We start from the raw sequence: 19514 nt of genomic DNA, 5'->3' as shown, positions 1-19514 counted from the left end.
TACTTAATGAATGTGTGTGTATATATTTCTTAAATGGATTGTTACAGGTTTTGAATCTTAAATGAATTATAGACAAATAAGAAATACTAAATTAAATCATAAAATATTATAATATAATATTTAATATCATTTTTTTTTTTTTACAAGGACAAGAAATTGTACATTATCAACAAAAAAATAAGCAATACTTAATTCAATGGAAAAATACAATAAATGATTCATGAGAATATTCATAAATTATATTTATGTTTTTAAAATGTATCCTTCTGAATTTAAACTAATATAAAAGAAATCTACAAATTACTTTTATTAAAACTATAATTTATATTCTTGGTTTCATACACTATGTTAATAAAAATAACTGAATATATTATAAAAATCAATGGTTCATAACTATTAGTTTTATATATAACTTGAAAAAAAAACAAATTAAATGTATACAATATATTTTTTACAAAATGAATAGTTATTAGTTACAAGGGTTTTTTTTTAAAAAAAAATTTTATTTTATTTGTCTATTCTACTTTTAATTAATAAGTCTTGGTTTGGCTACAGAAAGAAGATTTATTAGGTACATTACAATAATTGTTACAAAAAAGTCACTCAGACAGTATAAATAATAATTTGGCATGCAACAGTTATTTACTTATTTTCAATTTTAAACACATTAAATAAAAATAATAAAATATTAAAAGCATAAAAGGTTATGCCACCATAAAATACACAACGTATACATTGATAATTCTTACCCTGTATCAAAAAACAAAAAAATGTCTTCATATCGGAAAACTTATATAAACATAAAAATAAAGCAATTAACCAAATTTAAAAACTGAGTTTGGATTATTTTATCACAGTCTTATGTTGTAACAGTAAAATATGTGTTAAAACTTAAATGCTAATAAAAAAAAAAAAAAATATATCAATACAGTTAATGTACTTCACAAATTCCGAGGAATAAACTATGTATGAGGAATAAGTTCCACAAAATTATTTATTAGTTACCAGATTTTGTATATATGAACATCAAAAGTAAATAATTGACTGTTCATAATTTGTTATGTGTATCTTTTATGTATTATTTTACAGTTAAAAATATGTTAGGCCGTTTACTGTTAGCTAAATTATTATGGCTAATAGAAAAAACTATTTACAATCTTATAACCACGATAACAGAAATAAAATCAGTGTATAAACTTTAGTGTCTGAAATATTATTAAGCAATTATTGTTTAAATAAAAATATACGACAGCTAAAGAGAAGAAGCCATTATTGTAATACTTGTTGAATATATTATATCAAACAAAATCAAATAATTAAAAATATTAATTTTTTAAAAGAATAAAATTATTAAAATAATATGTTGATTAGACAAAATTGTTCTTCTTCATATAAAAACGAGTTAAATAATTATAATTAGTTTCTTTAAAATCATACCATGGTAAGATAATTGTTAATTATTATTAGATAATAAGAATTGAAAACTGAATTGACATAACAATGATTCTTACAAATTATATTTACCACTTAAACCCAATTTTAGTTTTCTATATTTAACAATATATTTTATTTATTTAATGTTTAAGGTGATTGAAAGAGGTTACGTACAGAAAATGTTGTAATAGAGGTAAGTTCAACAAATATTTTTCAAATGGTTGCACATTTGTCTATGTACAATATGTACATATATTTTAATTTTCACAGATACAATTTACTTTTGATATACCACTGACCTAATGATGCGATAAGTTCTTGAATAAACTAAAGTTGTTTCTTAGTTTTTATACAAGATTATTATTATTTTTTTAAATTTAGTTTCATAATATATTAGTAAAAACATACAAATTTCAAATGCTTGATTATTATAAATAATAATTTATTAGGTTAGAAGGGAAATTTGGAGAAAAAAGTTGACTATGATTAAACATTTTGACAAATTCAAATTTATTTACACAGAATTCTTACCTATCATTGGGTCAATCAATACATTAAAACAAAAATTGTTAATTTAAACAAGAAAAAAGACTGCTTCTACTCTTTTTAATGAAACTCCATAAATGACAAATTTTAGTTTATGTGACTAATTATGAAAATACAATATATTTTGAATTATCTTCCTAAAATTATAAATACTTATAAATTATAATACCAAACCAAATCATTTTTTTTTAAATATTAATCAACTATCATAGTTAAGATAATTAATTGTAATCATTTAAAAAAATTATATCATAGATCATAGATATCTACTTATTGGTGCCTTACAATGTTATCTAAAAGAATCAATTACTAATTGTTAAATTATTTCTTGATTTAATTGGCCGTACACTAATGAAATTTTGAAATATTTAAAAAAAAAAGGTGTTAAAATTGTCACTTATGGTTTATCTATAAGAATAATTCAATTATGTTTTTGTTACAAAAAATAAACATAATAAAAATAAAATACAATTAAACAGATCTTGATAAAAAAAAAAAATCAATTGAATTCATTAAAAACTTTTGTCTACAAAAAATACATAGTGAAATTTATTAATTAATATTCAATTTATTAAACCTAAAAATTGTCTAGATTAAATTAGATTCTAAAAAAAAAAAAAAAAATATAACTTGAACATGGCAATAATAAACAATACCAATTTATTTCTCATACATTTCTAATAAGGAAATAATATGTTTAGTTATTAATATTATTTTTTTTTAAACATGAAGAAGAAATGTGAATAGAACATTGAAACTAGTGTATATTATACATCTTGAATCCTCAACATAAATTGTTTGCTGCCTTAATAATCATAATTTACATTACGTCTACAAAGAACTCACAAGGATTTCCCATTGCCATACGGAATGATTGTTGACTAGCTGAAAGGTCAGTAGGTACATTTGGTGGAGCCATCACTTGAGATTTTTCAGAGCCACTAGACTTATCTACAGTTGATGGGGCGGCAACTGAATTCTGTTGAGCTGTGCCGCCACTGTGGTCACTCATAGCTAACCCTATCATATTTTGTTTCATTACATCTGAACCAGACCTACTACCACCTATAAAAATAAAAAATTAAATGTATTATTGTTAACATTAAATAGAGGGAATAAATTAATTATAATACAATAATTAGCTAAAATAAAAAATTACCTGAACCACTTTCATCTTTGTCAAACAAGTAACGTGGAGGTTCACCTGGGTAATTAAATGGCATTGGCGAAGAATTTGGATTAAAAGTTCCTGAATATGGCATATCCCAGGCACCTCGACTAGTAACACCTACATTATCAGTTGGTTCACCTTCTATTTTTATTTGGTCCATACCTATATTATACATTTAATTTATTACTACAGAATTTAATCAATGATAAAATATTTATAGTAAAAATATACCTGCAGAGAGTAAGTCACCAAATACGTAATAACATTGTTCAGAAAATGTGGTTTTATTAACAGTATGTTTGATGTAACCAGCTTTGAGCATGTGTGATGCATATTTTCTTGCTTCTCTACGATCTTGAAATCCATCAACGTGTGTTTCTAACCATTCAACTACGTCAACACCTAAAATAAAATATTTTTTATTGAGTAAACTAAACAATATTATTTAACATTATATAACTTTACTAACCAATGAAAGAGTTAGGAATAACAATTTTGAGCCACATTCTATCTCTGATCTCTAAACCTGAATCAAGTCTAGCCATAGCTCTAACAATACTTAGCATATCAGTAGTACGAACGTCCAACTGAAGGTCTTTGAATGCATTAGTTGAAACAGCGTTTACTGTAAAAAGAAAAAGAAAACATTAATATATTTTTAACTATAATTAAAATAAAAAACAATGATAAAAATCATTAACACACTTTCTGTCTCTGCCATGGTTGACACTAGAGAAGAACTAGTAGATGTAACTGTTGATACAGATGGTGGTCGTAAAGGATAAGTTTCGCCTAAAATTATAAATCAATGAAATGCCTTTAAGACTAAACAATATAGTATAATATTATACCTCTCATTGCAGCAGTATGAGCTACCCATGCACCAGGATCAATAGGTCGAACCGGTTCAGTTCGAGGAATAGTGAAATATGATTTTGGATTTGGATCCCAACATTTTGCAACAACTAATTTAATGGGCCTAAATCAAAGTACAAATTAATTTTATTATATAACAAATATAATGTACTAGTATAATTTATTTACCCAGGAGTTTGCACCACATCTCTTAAAACACGAACAGCTTGATCATTCGACATATTTTCAAAATTGATATCATTAACTTGTAATATCATATCACCAGGTTCAATTCTACCATCCAAAGCTACTGCACCACTAAAATTAAAATTAAACTTTTTATTGTGGATTAATAATTAATATCATATTATTAGTTTTCAGACTTTTTTGTCTTTTTTTCTGTTTACCACTTTAAATTTAAGAAAATAGTAAATATTAATTAATTAACAATTTTAAAATATTACCCTTTCATGATAGATCCTACATAAATGCCACCATCTCCGCCATTATTACTTTGTCCAACAATCGATATTCCCAAAAAGTTAACAGAATCCATATTTAAAGTCACAGTAATTATATTCAATGACATGCTAGAATCAGTAACTGATGAAAATGAAGATGTACGGCACATTCCTCCTGGACCAGCAGGTCTTTGGTGTCGTTTGCGCCGTTGTTGAGTTCGGCGACGACCACTACCCGCTAAACGCTGCCATTCTGTAAGAAAAATAATTATGAAAATAAGATCAACACTTTAAAAAAAAAATTTTAAAAAAATATTATTTTTTCATGTTTGAGTTTTTACTATTTTAAATTAATTAATTTTATGAAAATACTTAACATCAAATTTTAATTCAAGAATTTATAATATAATATACTTTATTTTCTGTATATATTTTGTATTTTAAAATCGATGTGTGTTTCATCACCTTTGGGGTAGTAAACATGTTAAAATAAAAATGAAGAATTATTGTTATACTAGATAAGTTTTTTAACATAAAAAAGTACTACATTATCTAACGACCTATTTGAAAATATTTTGTTTACATGAAGCTGCCACAAACAGAATGTTTTTCTTTCATTATTTAAGTTTTTTACTTTTATAAATGACAATATATATTTTGAATTTAGTATCCCAAAACAAAATGTAATGAAATTAAATTTTGGAAAAATAATAATTTTAATATTTCTACTATGCTCATCTTAACTTTAAGAAATTATATTATATAATAATTTATAACTAAATAAATGTCCAAGATTCAATATTTTATTTCAAAAACATTAATAATTTTTGAAATAATGAGAGCTTTTTAATAAAAAAAATAATTTTTTATAATTATATAATTATCGTAAAGAATAAAAATAATGATAATTTACCACTTGAAATGTTAGTAGCACGTCCTGTTGTTGTGGTAATTCGACTTGAAGCATCATCCTCGTCAGATTCTAAAAAGCTTGTTGTTTCTAACTCAGAACTCAGCATAGAAGATGAACCATACGGTCTGTGTTGTTTGGGATGGCCATTCATACCTAACCCATTATATTTAAGAAACTTTGGATTTGCTAGACGATGATGATTTTCACGAGGCATGTGATGATGTCCAGGACGTATTGAACTTGATATTGATGATTCTGTATCAGTACATGTTCCAATATCTTCTTGATGTATTCTAGATACTGCTTTACCAGCTCTAATAATCACATACAAAGATTAATTTAAATAAATTGTAATTTGTAATAGGTAACTAACAAAATAAATAATTATTAACATATATTACCGTAAGTATATTTTTATTTATTACATAATTTATTAAATAGTGATAGTTGATATCATTATATACATTTTTTTGTAAAATATAATAAATATGAGAAGTACACAATTTTAATTTATACTAACTGATTATCGCCTTGTGTTCTATGTGTATGATGACCAGAATCTGTGCCTTGGGATGTTCCATCAGAGATATTACTACCTTCAGCAGCAACCAACTGAAATGAAATATGAAATAATAACTTTAAGTACTAGATTAATATATTTGTATGTAAATTTAAATACATAAATTATAACTATGAGTAACTATGGGTAAAAAAAAACAATAAATAATGAAATTAAATATAAACCTACCCATGAAACAACACGACCGTTAAAGCATGGCAATGGAGAATCATCTTCAACAATTTCTTCTTTGACCACTCTGAAACATAATTTAAAAAAAGTCAGTAAATATTTAGTTTCAATAAACAATAGTTAAGAACTAGTAAATTAAATAAATTGTGTAAAAAAAACAAATAATTTCAGTTTTAAAGGCTTAATAATAAGTAATTATATGAAATAATTTAAGTATAATTCTAAATTAAGAATAATAGTGGACAACTTAAGAATAATTACATGTGCATTCATGGTGGTATAACTATAAAAATAAAATTGTATTCCAATTATACAGTCTTGTTAAGTATTCAAATACTTGTATTTAAATTCCTATTTTGTATTTTAAATACTTTTCAACCAATGTCCAATGTATTTTTGAAATACTTAAGAATACTTTTTATTTGTATTTTTATTCTAGAATACTAAATACTTTATTCATTCAATAGTTTTATTCCAAATTTCAATTACTAATATTTAAAAAATGCCGGATCACCCAGACATTTTTTTTAGTTACGGCTTAGTGACAAATACTGTATAAGTACTTATCTAATATCTTATACCTATTAAACTTTAATAATTTAAGTATTATATTTATTAACTCAAATATTTAGAAATAAGTTTAAATACCTATCTATTTACAAATAATATTAATTATTAATAAAAATAAATATATTAATATACAATTTATTGAACTAAAAAAGAAATATTTGTTTAAGTATTTTGAATACTTTTATAAAGTATTTGAATATAAATACAAATACTTTTAAAAGGGTGTATTTGAATACGTATTTTAAATATATATTCTGAATACATTTGAAAAATATTCTTAACAAGACTGCAATTACATCTCAACAGCTAAAGCTCTATATGATATTTTATATAACTCAGTACTACTTAATTACTTTCGATAAGCAAAATTGGGCAAACTAATTTTTTTCAAATGGATAGTTATGATAACGTAAAAACTAAATTAGAATATAAATTTATTTATTATTTTTTTTTTTTAAATATCTAACTTAGTAACTTGCTTAGAAGTTAGTTGGTAAAAATAATAATTTAAGTTAGAATAGAAGTTGATAAAGTTCAAAGTTATTTTATTGAAAAAAAGTTATTTTTTTTACTTCATTATAGTAATATTTAGGTAATAACTAAATATTTTAAACATCAATATATATAATATATAGCTGTGGTTTAAACCATGCATTACAATATAAGTGATTGATAGAAAATAATATTATAAGAAACGTATCAATCTATTATCATAAAGTACTATGTATATATTAGTTATTAATAGGGCTCGGATTTTAAAGCATAATAAATAACAAAAAAAGCACAAAATTGTTTTAAAAAAGCAAAAATGAAGCATATTTATTCTTTAAAAAAGCAAAAAAAAGCATGACTAAAAATTAACATGAATAATTAGTTATAATTTATAAAACTGAAAAAAAATAATTTAATTTAATTTAAATTAAAAAAGGAATTTACTATCATGTACTAGACAAGATTTTCAGAAGTGAAACTGACTCTATTATCTGAGAGGATGTTTTTATATATAGAAAACGAACGCTCTACATCGACTGAAGTAATCGGTTAGGTTGCAAGAGGTTTTGTTTAAATCAAACCCATGATAGTTAATTTCGTTTGATGAAACGCCACACAGTATATTATTAATGTTTATTTTTATAGCATAACAGACATATCAAAATTCCACAGTTAGAAAAACTGAAAACAGCAAAAAAAGCCAAAAAAAGTCAAAATAAATTCGTTTATTTGAAATCAGATTGACGTGAAACGAATTTATGTGTAATAATTAGATTTCTATCTTTAATATATAAAAAGAAGCATTTCCTTTAAAATCCGAGCCCTAGTTATTAATTATTATCCAGTTGGCACTCAGTAGTTTTACATTTTATGGAGCATTAATATTTTTGTAATAAAAAAAAAACTAGATTTTTTTTGATTTCAACGTGTTAGATTAGATTATTTTAAGCTATAAAACTAATTTGCTAAATTAAAGTTTTTTTTAATTAAAACTAACTGATTTAATAAGCACTAGTAAGAATTTTTACTTTAAAAGTAACTTTCTAACTAGTTTGTGCCCAGTTTTGGTGATAAGGTTAGAGAACCTAAGTAAAAAAAAAAATGTAAGATTTTTTCATAAAACAAATTAGGAATGGGACCCTCCTAATCCTAGTCGTCGACGGACTGTTGTGGTTGGTACAGTTGTCAGTTGTTCAAATACTAGAAAATATAAATATAACTTCACCTAAGTCAAGATACGGAGTACAATTGTTGACAGAGTATTGGCAACTAGTCCGTGGGGTGGGTATATCAACAATGAATTATAATGACGGAGAAATTGTGAAATATAGAGTAGCGATATAAATATATAATACAATATTAAACAATTGTTGCCGTCAGCACTCAAAAAACGACTAGCAAAATAATAACACAGTTGGTCCTTATCACTGACCCAAAGTCGTCGTCCATAGACTTGAAGAAAAACTTGTAGTTGGGACGATTGAGGACATTTTTGAAATCGGCCAACGTAACCTTGTCAGCCGCAATCGGCAACTTGACGAGGTACGGCGTGTCCTCGTCATCGATGTGATAGATAACTTTGGTCTCTTCCATTTTCGATCCGCGGATCCGGACCGTAATACGCAACAAACACACACACTCACACGATACACGCACTCGGCGGCGTTATCAGCGCAGATCCACCGCGGTCGATGTTGGCCCGTGTACGTAGATTTTCGTTCGCGGAGCCATCATAAAACGCGATCGAGTAGCCTGTTCGGCACTCGAGAACAGCGAGTACACGACGTCTCGTTTGTTATTGTTGTGTTTTCACTCGGAGCGAAGAACGCACAAGCACACGCACGCACGGACGGACAAACGGACGGGACGGGAACGACGACACATAAATAATCTTTAATAAAGCACTGGGAGCTCTGGACCTCACCCCCTCCCACAACCCGCAACCGCACCCACAGCCGTCAGCACCGTCAACCCCACCATCGCCGCTGTGCTGCTCCCGGTATGCGGTTCACGAGTTGCCGCCGATAGGCCGCCGGAATTGATTAGCCGAGGCCGGAGAGTGGCGAGAGTCGAAAGCAATAGCAATCGCCGTCGTCGACGAGTGCGGACTGCCAAGTTACTTATCCGTGCTCGAGCGGTCCGCCATGTTGCCTGCTGTTGGGTCCACGAACCGCGCTCCGCGGCTGATTATGTCGTGCCGAGAAATAGGAAATGGGATCCGGGAGGTACATCATCGTCATTCGTCACGTGAAATGTACAATCTAAACTTAAGGTTAATAATCATTGATGAGTGGTAGCAGTAGTGCTGATACGACTTTAAAAGAGCGATGACGAACTTTGAAATGTCATCGATCGCTTTTGCTGAAGTTTTGAGTAATCGTCCGTTGGGTCATTAGGTGTCAATTGTCAAACCATCTAAGACAGACCGCTGTCATGTGGGGGAATTTAGACGTCTTGAAGGTACTATTTGAAAATTTAAAATATGCCGTCGGACTCTAGTATTATACATGTTACATATTACAAATTCATAATATTATGAAAGGTAAAAGTCTGAGGAAAAGTGGATCAAATTTCCAGCGATCTTGTCGCAAAGTGCAAATTAAAATATTTAACGTATGATTTGTTTTGAATATTTGGTCCTGATAATTGTTTGGAATAAAAATATAAAAATATATGGGACATACTAAGATTTTAACCGATTACCTATTGGCTATTACTATTCCAATTTTATATGTTATAAAATAATAATATTCATCAAGCATGTAAGTGTAAACTAGAGCGCCGAGATTACTTATGAAATTAAAATTATTTAAATGAGTTAAACTCCTTATATGTTTAAAAAATAACAATCTGCAAAGTGCAGTCTATAGTAGCTTATATTTTATAGCTTAAAAGTCAGAATATAATTGCAGAGTAAAAAGTATAGAGCTTGTAGAAGTTGAAGCTAATGTCACTAATGAAGGTACTATTATTTTCAATGTTTTCACCTATCAAGTAGGTATCAGATAGGTAATTCCTAATTTGGTTGTTTATATCTTAATACCTAATTAATACTTACCTACTTTTACAAGCTACGTCGTGTTGCAGTTGTTATCACCTAAAATAATCATTCTGGCTTACTTTTATACAGCATAAAATCGACGACCGTTGTTATTTTTAACAACCGTCAACCCTGCATGCATAAGATCTAAGTTAAAAAAAGTCAGTATCTAACTAAAGGGCAACATTGATCGATATGGACTTTATAATGAGTATATCTACTTGGTAATTCAATTAATTAGTTTATAGACCTGTACCTAAATTTATATCTATTTTCTATGTCTAAACCTATTTTTCACGTATATAGTCTAATATACTCTATAGTTGACAGTATGTGAATACTGAGTAGGTCATATATGTATAGAGTATTGAGTAACACACTAACACTATATATATTATATTATTTATATTTATTATTACAGTATAAACTACAATAAAGTAATAGTTTCCAATTCGGTACACGAAGGACTTGCAGCCTTTATAAATTAAAATATATTTTTATATAATATATATAGTTAGTAGGTAGTAGGTACCTACGTCGTAAATGTTAGTATTTTATGGTTCTACCTTACCTACCGAAACCCGTGTGTATAATATAGTACTATAGTTTCGTTGTACAAGTAACTAAAAATTAATCCAATATTTTAAAAATTCTGTTGTGTATAATAAAATAAAATAATATATAAGTACTTAAAATCAATAAAATGAGAAAAAGTTTAACCTATATGAAAAATATTTTTTTAATCATAATAATTGTTTTAAAAATTTAATTAATAATTTTGTCATTGTCAAATGTTACTTAAAGATGTGTCTATTGTCTAGGTATATAACTAGTATTTTTGCATATGTATTTTTTAACTATTGTAAAAGAAACTTATGAAAAACCTTATATTTGATTTTCAAACTTTACCTACATTAAAGTTTACAATTTCTTAATTTTCTTGTTTTTAATCATTTTTGTCAAAATTATAAATTTAAACACCTATAAAAAAAATGCACTTGTGTGTATTTTACTAAAAGTTAAACTTATGAGGAATCTCGATTTATAAATTTATAACTAAAAGTTAAAAGTTGAAACGGAGCTCAACATTTTAGATTAATGCTGTAAATATTTTAAAAATTAGGCATAATGTGTACAGAAAATTAAAGACAAATAATTTAATAATGTAATGTTTAAAGTTTTTACGAGAATTTTTTAGAAAATATTAAAATTTAATTTTTTTTACTTTTGACTTTCCTGTCAAAGAACTAATTAGTTTTCAAATAGCAATCTTATTCTAAAGATTAAAATTGAATATTGAAGCAGTTTTACTGCTTCTTAATCTTAAGGTTACGCTAGACGAAAAAACAAAAATCATGCATCATTATTTATTATAAAACATTGCTAATATTGGAATCAAAATATCCTAAATTTACTATAGTATAATCTCATAGACCATCTCTGCTCACAATCATTTAATTTTTTTTTGACAAAATATCCTAACTTATGAAGGGGTGGATCCAGAAATTCATTAAGGGGGGGGGGGGTAATTAAAATATATCCATCAGATACTATTCATACCTACTTATAACATACTTATTAATATAAACATTATTTACTTATTAATATTCACCATTTAGAATTTATTCTTACAAACTGGTATCAATGACAACATTTTTATACTTTTATAAATTTAAATATAATAAGCTCAAGGGGGGGGGGGTACCCTTTTACCACTCCATTGGAACCGCCACTGAACTTAGGTGTATTTAATTATTTACCTAGAACGAGTAAATTTAGTCAAATTAGTTAAAAAAAAATGTATTATTTTAAAATCGGTAGATAATTAATATGTAAAGTAATATACATTTACGGTCTGTAAATTACGGACATCATACACATTTATCACACCCAGGTGTTTATTGGTACGCCATTTCTGTCGGAATTTGTTTTCATGGATCCTTTGATAGGTACTTAAATGTTACGTATTATTGTATACATTATATAGGTCTACCATTTTTAAGTCTTAACTTTCATGATTAGCTTTGCACCCGAACGGGCCGAACGTAACCCAAAATCCGAATTAACCCGAATAAATTTCAAAACCCAAACCCGTATTACAACACCCGATGGCCAATTGAAAAATATACACCCAAAACCAGAAACCAAAATTAATATTTGGGTTAATTCGAAACAAAATAAAAATAACAGTCATATCAGAAGAAAGGTAAGTATATAAGTTTTTTTTTATTATATTGCCTTTAAAAATAAAATAAAATTACTATATTATGAAATTCGCATGCATAGAAAATCTCATGTTAATTGATATAAAGTATGGGTTCTTTTAGTTTTAACACCCGAATTAACCGTAATTAACCAAATAAATTTACATTTAATCGTAACCTATAGGAAAGTTCATTAACCTGAAACAACCGAATTCAATAACCCAAATTTTCTTTTAACACTCAATACCCTGCAAACAGCGCAAACCTCGAATGAATGATTCCGGTGAAAAGCTGGAACATCTTCATGTGTACATTACCTATATCAAAACTTCTGACTTCATATAAGTTAAATCATTAAATTGTTCACTAATTAAATTCTAAAAATATATATTGTAGCCTGTAGGTATATTTGCATCAAATTTTACGTTCCTCTAATGTTTGGGATGAATTTTCGATATCATCAAATCGCACAACAAATGGTTAAAAATCATTTTAGGATACGATGAATGGTTTTTTTGATATTGAATACCTATCCAAATATTTATATTTTAATGTATGCACTAATTAGTAATTTGATATTTATCTTACACTTATAATACTTATTAGTTATTATAATTAGTATTATTTATTTAAATATTAATATATTATCATTATTGGGCATTGGCATTATTTACATTATTATTTGTTATTATTAATTTACCACATTTAATATTTTAATCGGGATTTAAATTTAAGTATCTATTTATTATTTTTATGTGGGATTAAATTTACCTAATAGTAATAAATAATAAAATAGTATTCAAATTCTATAATTAGGTCAATTAGATGCTATTGTCTTGTTGTTTACTACCACAACCAGTGGCGGATTTAAGGTGCAGGGGCCCGAAAGGCCTCGGCCCCGTCTACCCATTGGCATAAGTTAAATACACATATTTGTATGTATTTGTTTGTTAATTACTGAAAAATTTAAGATTTGCGTTTTGGACTATGCGTCTATGCCCCCCCCCAAAAAAAAAAATTAAATCCGGGATCCTCCACTGACCACAACCACATGTACAAGCAATAACAATAAGCATCAGTATAAAAATAGTATTTACATTTAGTATACATTGATTTATCTTATGAGTTATGATAATGATTAAATAATTGAATCATGGACCATGGTTTAATACATATAGCCTATAGGACGTTACACCCACATGGCTGCATGTGTAGAAGTTTTAAAAATATAAAACTTAGCAAAAACTGTTTTACGCAAGATAGAACCACTCATGAACAAATTGTTCTATTAATATACAATATAAGTAGTTGGGAATATTATTTAGGAAATATAGTTTTAATTTTTTTGATAAATCACTTATATAAAAAAAGTTCTTATTGTTCAAAATCCATTAATTTTGTGTTTTTCAAACTTGAATAACTTTTTTTGTAGTTCTGATATCGAAAAATAGAAACGAATAACGATATTTCACAACCAAGGTTTTCATTTTTGTGCATAGATAATATTATAATTATTATATTATTATCTGGTTTTAAGTGGTAAAAATTTCGTTTCTAAGTTAAACGGTAGTCTTGGTTCTTTGCCGCGTAAAACAGTATTTGTAATGTTTTACATTTGTAAGATAAAGACAACACATGCGGGCTTAGCATCTTCTAGTAGTTAATGGGTCTATAGTTTATCCATAGACTAAGATATGAATAAGATATGAGTTTATCATACATGGGTTTTTAACGTTTTATCACTTTTATCAGTTTTTATTGCTATCACATGGCCAATGGACAGATAGCTAATTGGCAATCTTAAATTTTTTATTTATTCTATACAGATTCAGACATTCTTTGTACTAAGTACTAACTATAATATTATACTTTTATATTAATTACATTTTTGATATGTTCTATGTTCATTAAACCAAACTATAATAGTTACTGTTACTTTAACTATATTCTTAAATTTTTTATTGAATTGTGCTGTGTCCTTAACTAGTTTGATCATTCAAGTATTTTTGTTATAATATTTATGTTATTCTTGTTACTTTTATGTATATTAATATTACCAACAAATTTAATAAAATATGTCTGTGTCGTTTATGTCCAATTGCTAATTTTGCCTGCTGTCTTTCCACAACAGTCATGCAGTAAGTTTCTGTTGTTTTTGAAAACATTCATCTACTATCTCTCATTTAGAAATAAACAATTTTCAGGTTTCAACATGAAGGATTACATGAATTATGTTAGACCTTTTGTACACTACCATAATCATAGTAAGTTATTACAATAAGTATTATTTTTATTATTATAATCCAAATAAGACATTCCTAGCCATAGGCTATCTATATCTATGGATTTGTAGACAATTTACAATAGTTTTAACAGATTAACATGAGGATTATAAATATTTTTACATAAAAACTATGGGATAAATTACAGAAGTAAAAATATGTTTACAATTATAAAACAATTACTATTTAATATTTTTTTATTTTCAGCCAAATACAAGTCTTTTAATTTTAGTTTATTATCATATAATATACTGGCTCAAGAGTTACTAGAAAAAAATGCATTTTTATATGATTGGTCAGATGTGCGTGTGTTGGAATGGAACTATCGAAGGCAACTTTTGTTAAATGAAATTAAACAATTTAATGCAGATGTATGTATTATTTTTTAGTTAAAGGATGTAGTTTTAAATTTTTATTCTAAGTTAATATGCTAAACATATAAATATTTAATAATTAAGTGACATATGTATATTGACATTGACAATGCACTGGTAACTCTTATTAGACATTAGTGGCAAAGAGAGCAATCACTTAACCATAACTTGTATCTTTATAAATATATTAGTTATTTATGGTTAATTTTTCTGTAACTGAATTCTTTCTGTATACATTATTATTAATACAATTTTATAAATTTCATAATATGCATAATTATAAATAATAAGTAGATAAGTTAAATAGTGACAAACATTTTAATACATTTATATAATATTTTGTTGCCTTAAATATGTGGTTAAAATGGTCTTTCCCTAACTTCTTAAGACAACTTTGTACCAAAATAGGTTTTCTCTGTTCTAAATATAGCCATTTTATGTTCAGAATAATCTTTTTTATTCTATGAATTTTAATGTTATTTTGAATTAACCTGTTATTACAACATTTAAAGGTAAGAATATTATTTTGGGCCCCATATAAGTTTCTTTTGACATTTAAATTTTTAATGACAAGTTATGAATATTTTAAAAATATAAATATTTTGTTTATTTTAAAATACTCATATTGTGCTTGTAAATTTAAATATTTAAATAATATTACAGGAGGTCCTGAATTACTTTCTTACCTTTGAATTTGATAAAAGATCAATTCACTTTATTAAATAATAATAATATAAGATAATTAAATCTCAATATAAGATTTGTTATGCTCTACATTAAAACAAAGAACATGTGAGGGTACATTTTCTTTTTAAAATATGCTAATAGAAATAATTAAATATTTTTTAATTACTTTAATTACTTATAAAAATTTAAAAATTATACGCAAAGACTAAATTGTAAATTTTACCCTTTACGAATAATTTGAATGACGCCACTTCTTCTCAAAAAGTCATTGTAGTAATTAGGCTGTTATAATTTATATTTTATGTGTCAAGTATATCAAGTATTTAAGGTTCTTTTCAAAAAATATATATAAAAATATAAAATATAATACTGTAAACATTAATTGGTAATAATCTCAAATCAACTATATTATGTATTTTTATTACAAAAACAATATATACCTATCTAAATGTATGTTTTTACCATTTATTAACAAAATTAAATGTATATTGTGTAATATTTAGTGTAATAAAAAATAGGTCATTAATATGTATAAATTATATAAAATATTTTTTTTCAGATAATTTGTTTTCAAGAAGTTCAAGAATCTCATTTGAATTGGTTCTTTAAGAAATTATCAGATTTAGGTATATCATCTATTATATAAAAAAAAAAATATATGTTAAGTATAACAATTTATAAAATTTCATTATTTATATTTAGGATATAATGGTGTCTATAAAAAACGTACTCATTTTCATTCTGACGGATGTGCAATTTACTACAGAACAAACAAGTTTACATTAAAAGAAAAGGTCACTGTAGAATACAATCAACCAGGAGTAGATGTATTAGATCGAGACAATGTTGGTATTGTGTTGAGATTGTCACCTCGGCAATATGACGAAGAAAGTATAATTATTTCGACTACACATATTTTATACAACAAAAAAAGACATGATATTAAGTTGGCACAAGTTCATTTATTACTAGCTGAAATTGAGCGTGTTTCATATAAAGGGTAAAAAACATAATATTAATTCTCACTGTTTATTAATTGTATTCTGATAAATGGAAATCATAATATATTTTTTAATTACTTGTATAGAGTTGGTGATCATAATATTCCTGAATACCATCCAATAATATTAACTGGAGATTTTAATTTGGAACCTAATACTGCTGTGTATGATTTTTTAATCAATGGTGCTCTATATTATAGTAATTTACAAAAACCAACCCTTTGGTCCCAAAACAGTCAAAGTGGAAGATGTGACATGGGGAATGAACTTATTCCAAAGAGTTTAGGCATCACTGAATATAGTCAGCATTCAGATATTTTAGAATTAAGAAAAAAAAATAATCATAAACGACAAATTAATGACGGTCTTTATTCAAAGGTAATTTAAATATATTATTTAAAAAATAAATTAATCATTTCTTACTACTAAACATTTATTATCATATTATTTATTTATTTGAATAATATTTTTGTTGACAAATATCAGCTACATCATAGTGAAAGAAAAAATGAACAACTATTATCATCATCTCCGTCAGAATTCAAGTATTTAAATTTAATATTTCAATAGTTACAAATTTGTAAATTGTAATACAGGTTTTATTTAATTTTAATGAAAAATTGTTTTTAGATTTGGGACTGGAAATGTGTATCATAACCTAAAGTTTTCTTCTGTGTATAATAACAATAATAGCTGTTCTACATATCATGACCGATGGACCATTGTAGATTACATATTTTATACGTAAGATAGTAATACATTTATGACATGCATTATCCTTAGATTTAATATTAGCAATACATTTAAAATAATTAATTTAATTAATGAATGATTATAGCAATAACAACTTAAAACTGAGAACATTAATGAAGCTTCCAAATGTTGCCGAATGTCAGCAAATAATAACTATGCCAAACAGAGTATCTCCATCTGATCATCTACCACTATTTGCTAAATTTAGCTATCAAATAAAATAATAATTTTAATATTTGATCTTCAGTGTGTGATATTGTTTACTATTTTATTGTTAATAAAATTGATTACATAACTATTCATTAAAGTTATTATATCTAAACATATAATATGCAGTTTAATAACATTCTTTATTTGAGTTTGATTACTAATTAAAATCATACTTAGAACAAAGAAAGAAATTTAAAATTATATTTATTAATAAGAATTTGTAATTTTATTTTTGTGATTAAGAGGACATCTTATCTATATGTGTTGTCTCTATTTATGTACAACATAATAAATTTGCATTTGGCAGAATTTGTTTTAAACATTTAATTTTAGAATCAATTTACTTATTAGAAATCTTGAAAATAAGATTGATAAAAATATTATTTAGGGCATCTCATTGAATTTTTAAAGTAAGTTATAGCTATATAAAATATTAAAACTTTAAAATTATAATATTAATAAAATCCCATGAGATACCCTATATAATATCATTACCTTTAAGTTGTATAATAGGTAAATTTACCCTAATATTAGAACTAACAAAGTTGCTATGTTATAAGTGATACAAAGACAATACATGCAGATATGATGTCTTTTCATTAAACAGAATATTATTCAATAAAACTAAATAGGCACAAAATGACATGGTTGATAAAGGTTCACTGAATTTTAAGTTATTATATATTTTTTTTAGGAAAAAAGCTTTTTGAAAAACAATTTTAATGGGTTATTTTTTAAGTACTAACCGTATAAATATTTAAAATTTTCATTAATTTTATTATTTTCTATAGCACAAATTTTCAAGATATTTTAGCTTTTTGAGAAATTTTAAGCAGCTGCGTCATTTGGGAGTGGTACTACCACCGTGGTAGGAATATGCCCGACCCTAGATTCTAAAGTAGCCAAATGAGCCGGATTTTCTATAATCTTAATTTTACTGACTGTTCTAGTCATTATAGAATATATTATATATTATATAATATAGAAGTCTTTGGTATATCATAATATAATTTATAGGTACCTACTAAAGACCTGCAAGGACTGAGCATTAAAAAAAAGGGTTAAATCTGAGTTTTCTTTTTGTAGAACTTTTCGGGCCGGGCCGGACTTAAACCAAGGTTGGATTGGGTTTTTTAAGGATTTTTTAAATCTCCTTTGGGCATTTTTTGGTTTTTTTTTTTGTATGACAAATAATCATTATTTAAAATTAAAATGATAAGTTTATAGTTCGACGTTGGAATAATCACAAATAACGAATATAATGACATTGTTGTACACGAGCTACTATTACTCACAAACATTTTTGTTATATAGTTGAATATTATGAATTATAATGTTCTAGGACAAAAAATAAATCTCAGACCGAAACGAATTTTTTAAGAGCTTAGAATTATTATTTATTTTTGCGCCAGGCATAGGCTTTTTCTCCAAAAATATTCTTGATTGGACCGGACCGGGCTGGGCCATAAATTTATGGCCCATGCAGGTCTATAATTGACGTGATTTAAGATTAGTTATTTAATAAGTACCTAATATGTTTACAAAAGTGGATACAGTTTATGTTATAATTATAAATAAATTATTATTATAAATATATAAAAATATGTTAAATGAGAGTAGGGTTACCTAGCGAGCGCCTTTTTTTATATGTCCTTAAAAGTTTTATAGTTTTAGTGCCAGTCATTATTATGCCCTACCCTAGCAAATATTGAAATGACGCCCCTGATTTAAAGATACTTGATATTTTTTTAGTTTAAATGTTCTATAAAA

The 19514-nt window shown here is 26.1% G+C and overlaps 2 protein-coding genes across 3 annotated transcripts; one reads left to right on the top strand and one right to left on the bottom strand.

Moving 5' to 3' along the window:
- Positions 1 to 429: 429 nt before the first annotated feature.
- On the bottom strand, positions 430 to 9125 carry LOC132929213 (segment polarity protein dishevelled homolog DVL-3). The gene is made up of 12 exons (XM_060994398.1): positions 8626 to 9125; positions 6129 to 6198; positions 5901 to 5992; positions 5381 to 5694; positions 4471 to 4720; positions 4196 to 4324; positions 4003 to 4130; positions 3857 to 3943; positions 3621 to 3776; positions 3383 to 3553; positions 3140 to 3313; positions 430 to 3045 (listed from the first exon to the last, which is right to left on the bottom strand). The coding sequence occupies exons 1-12, from the start codon at positions 8784 to 8786 to the stop codon at positions 2801 to 2803; spliced, it is 1977 nt and encodes a 658-aa protein (XP_060850381.1). The 5' UTR covers positions 8787 to 9125; the 3' UTR covers positions 430 to 2800.
- A 4881-nt stretch (positions 9126 to 14006) lies between these two features.
- LOC132930463 (protein angel homolog 2) lies at positions 14007 to 17832 on the top strand. Of its 2 annotated transcripts, none has more exons than XM_060996348.1 (9): positions 14007 to 14575; positions 14642 to 14701; positions 14927 to 15090; positions 16340 to 16406; positions 16483 to 16780; positions 16868 to 17159; positions 17268 to 17326; positions 17412 to 17525; positions 17620 to 17832. In XM_060996348.1, the coding sequence occupies exons 1-9, from the start codon at positions 14458 to 14460 to the stop codon at positions 17756 to 17758; spliced, it is 1311 nt and encodes a 436-aa protein (XP_060852331.1). In that variant the 5' UTR covers positions 14007 to 14457; the 3' UTR covers positions 17759 to 17832. The 2 variants fall into 2 exon arrangements, with proteins under 2 accessions (XP_060852331.1, XP_060852332.1); XM_060996349.1 differs by having other exon boundaries at positions 14010 to 14575; positions 14625 to 14701.
- The last annotated feature ends 1682 nt before the right edge of the window (positions 17833 to 19514 follow it).

The sequence above is a fragment of the Rhopalosiphum padi genome, chromosome 4 (assembly GCF_020882245.1).
Source record: "Rhopalosiphum padi isolate XX-2018 chromosome 4, ASM2088224v1, whole genome shotgun sequence".
In the NCBI taxonomy this organism is placed as follows: Eukaryota; Metazoa; Arthropoda; class Insecta; order Hemiptera; family Aphididae; genus Rhopalosiphum; species Rhopalosiphum padi.
This window is presented reverse-complemented; position numbering and strand designations above follow the sequence as displayed.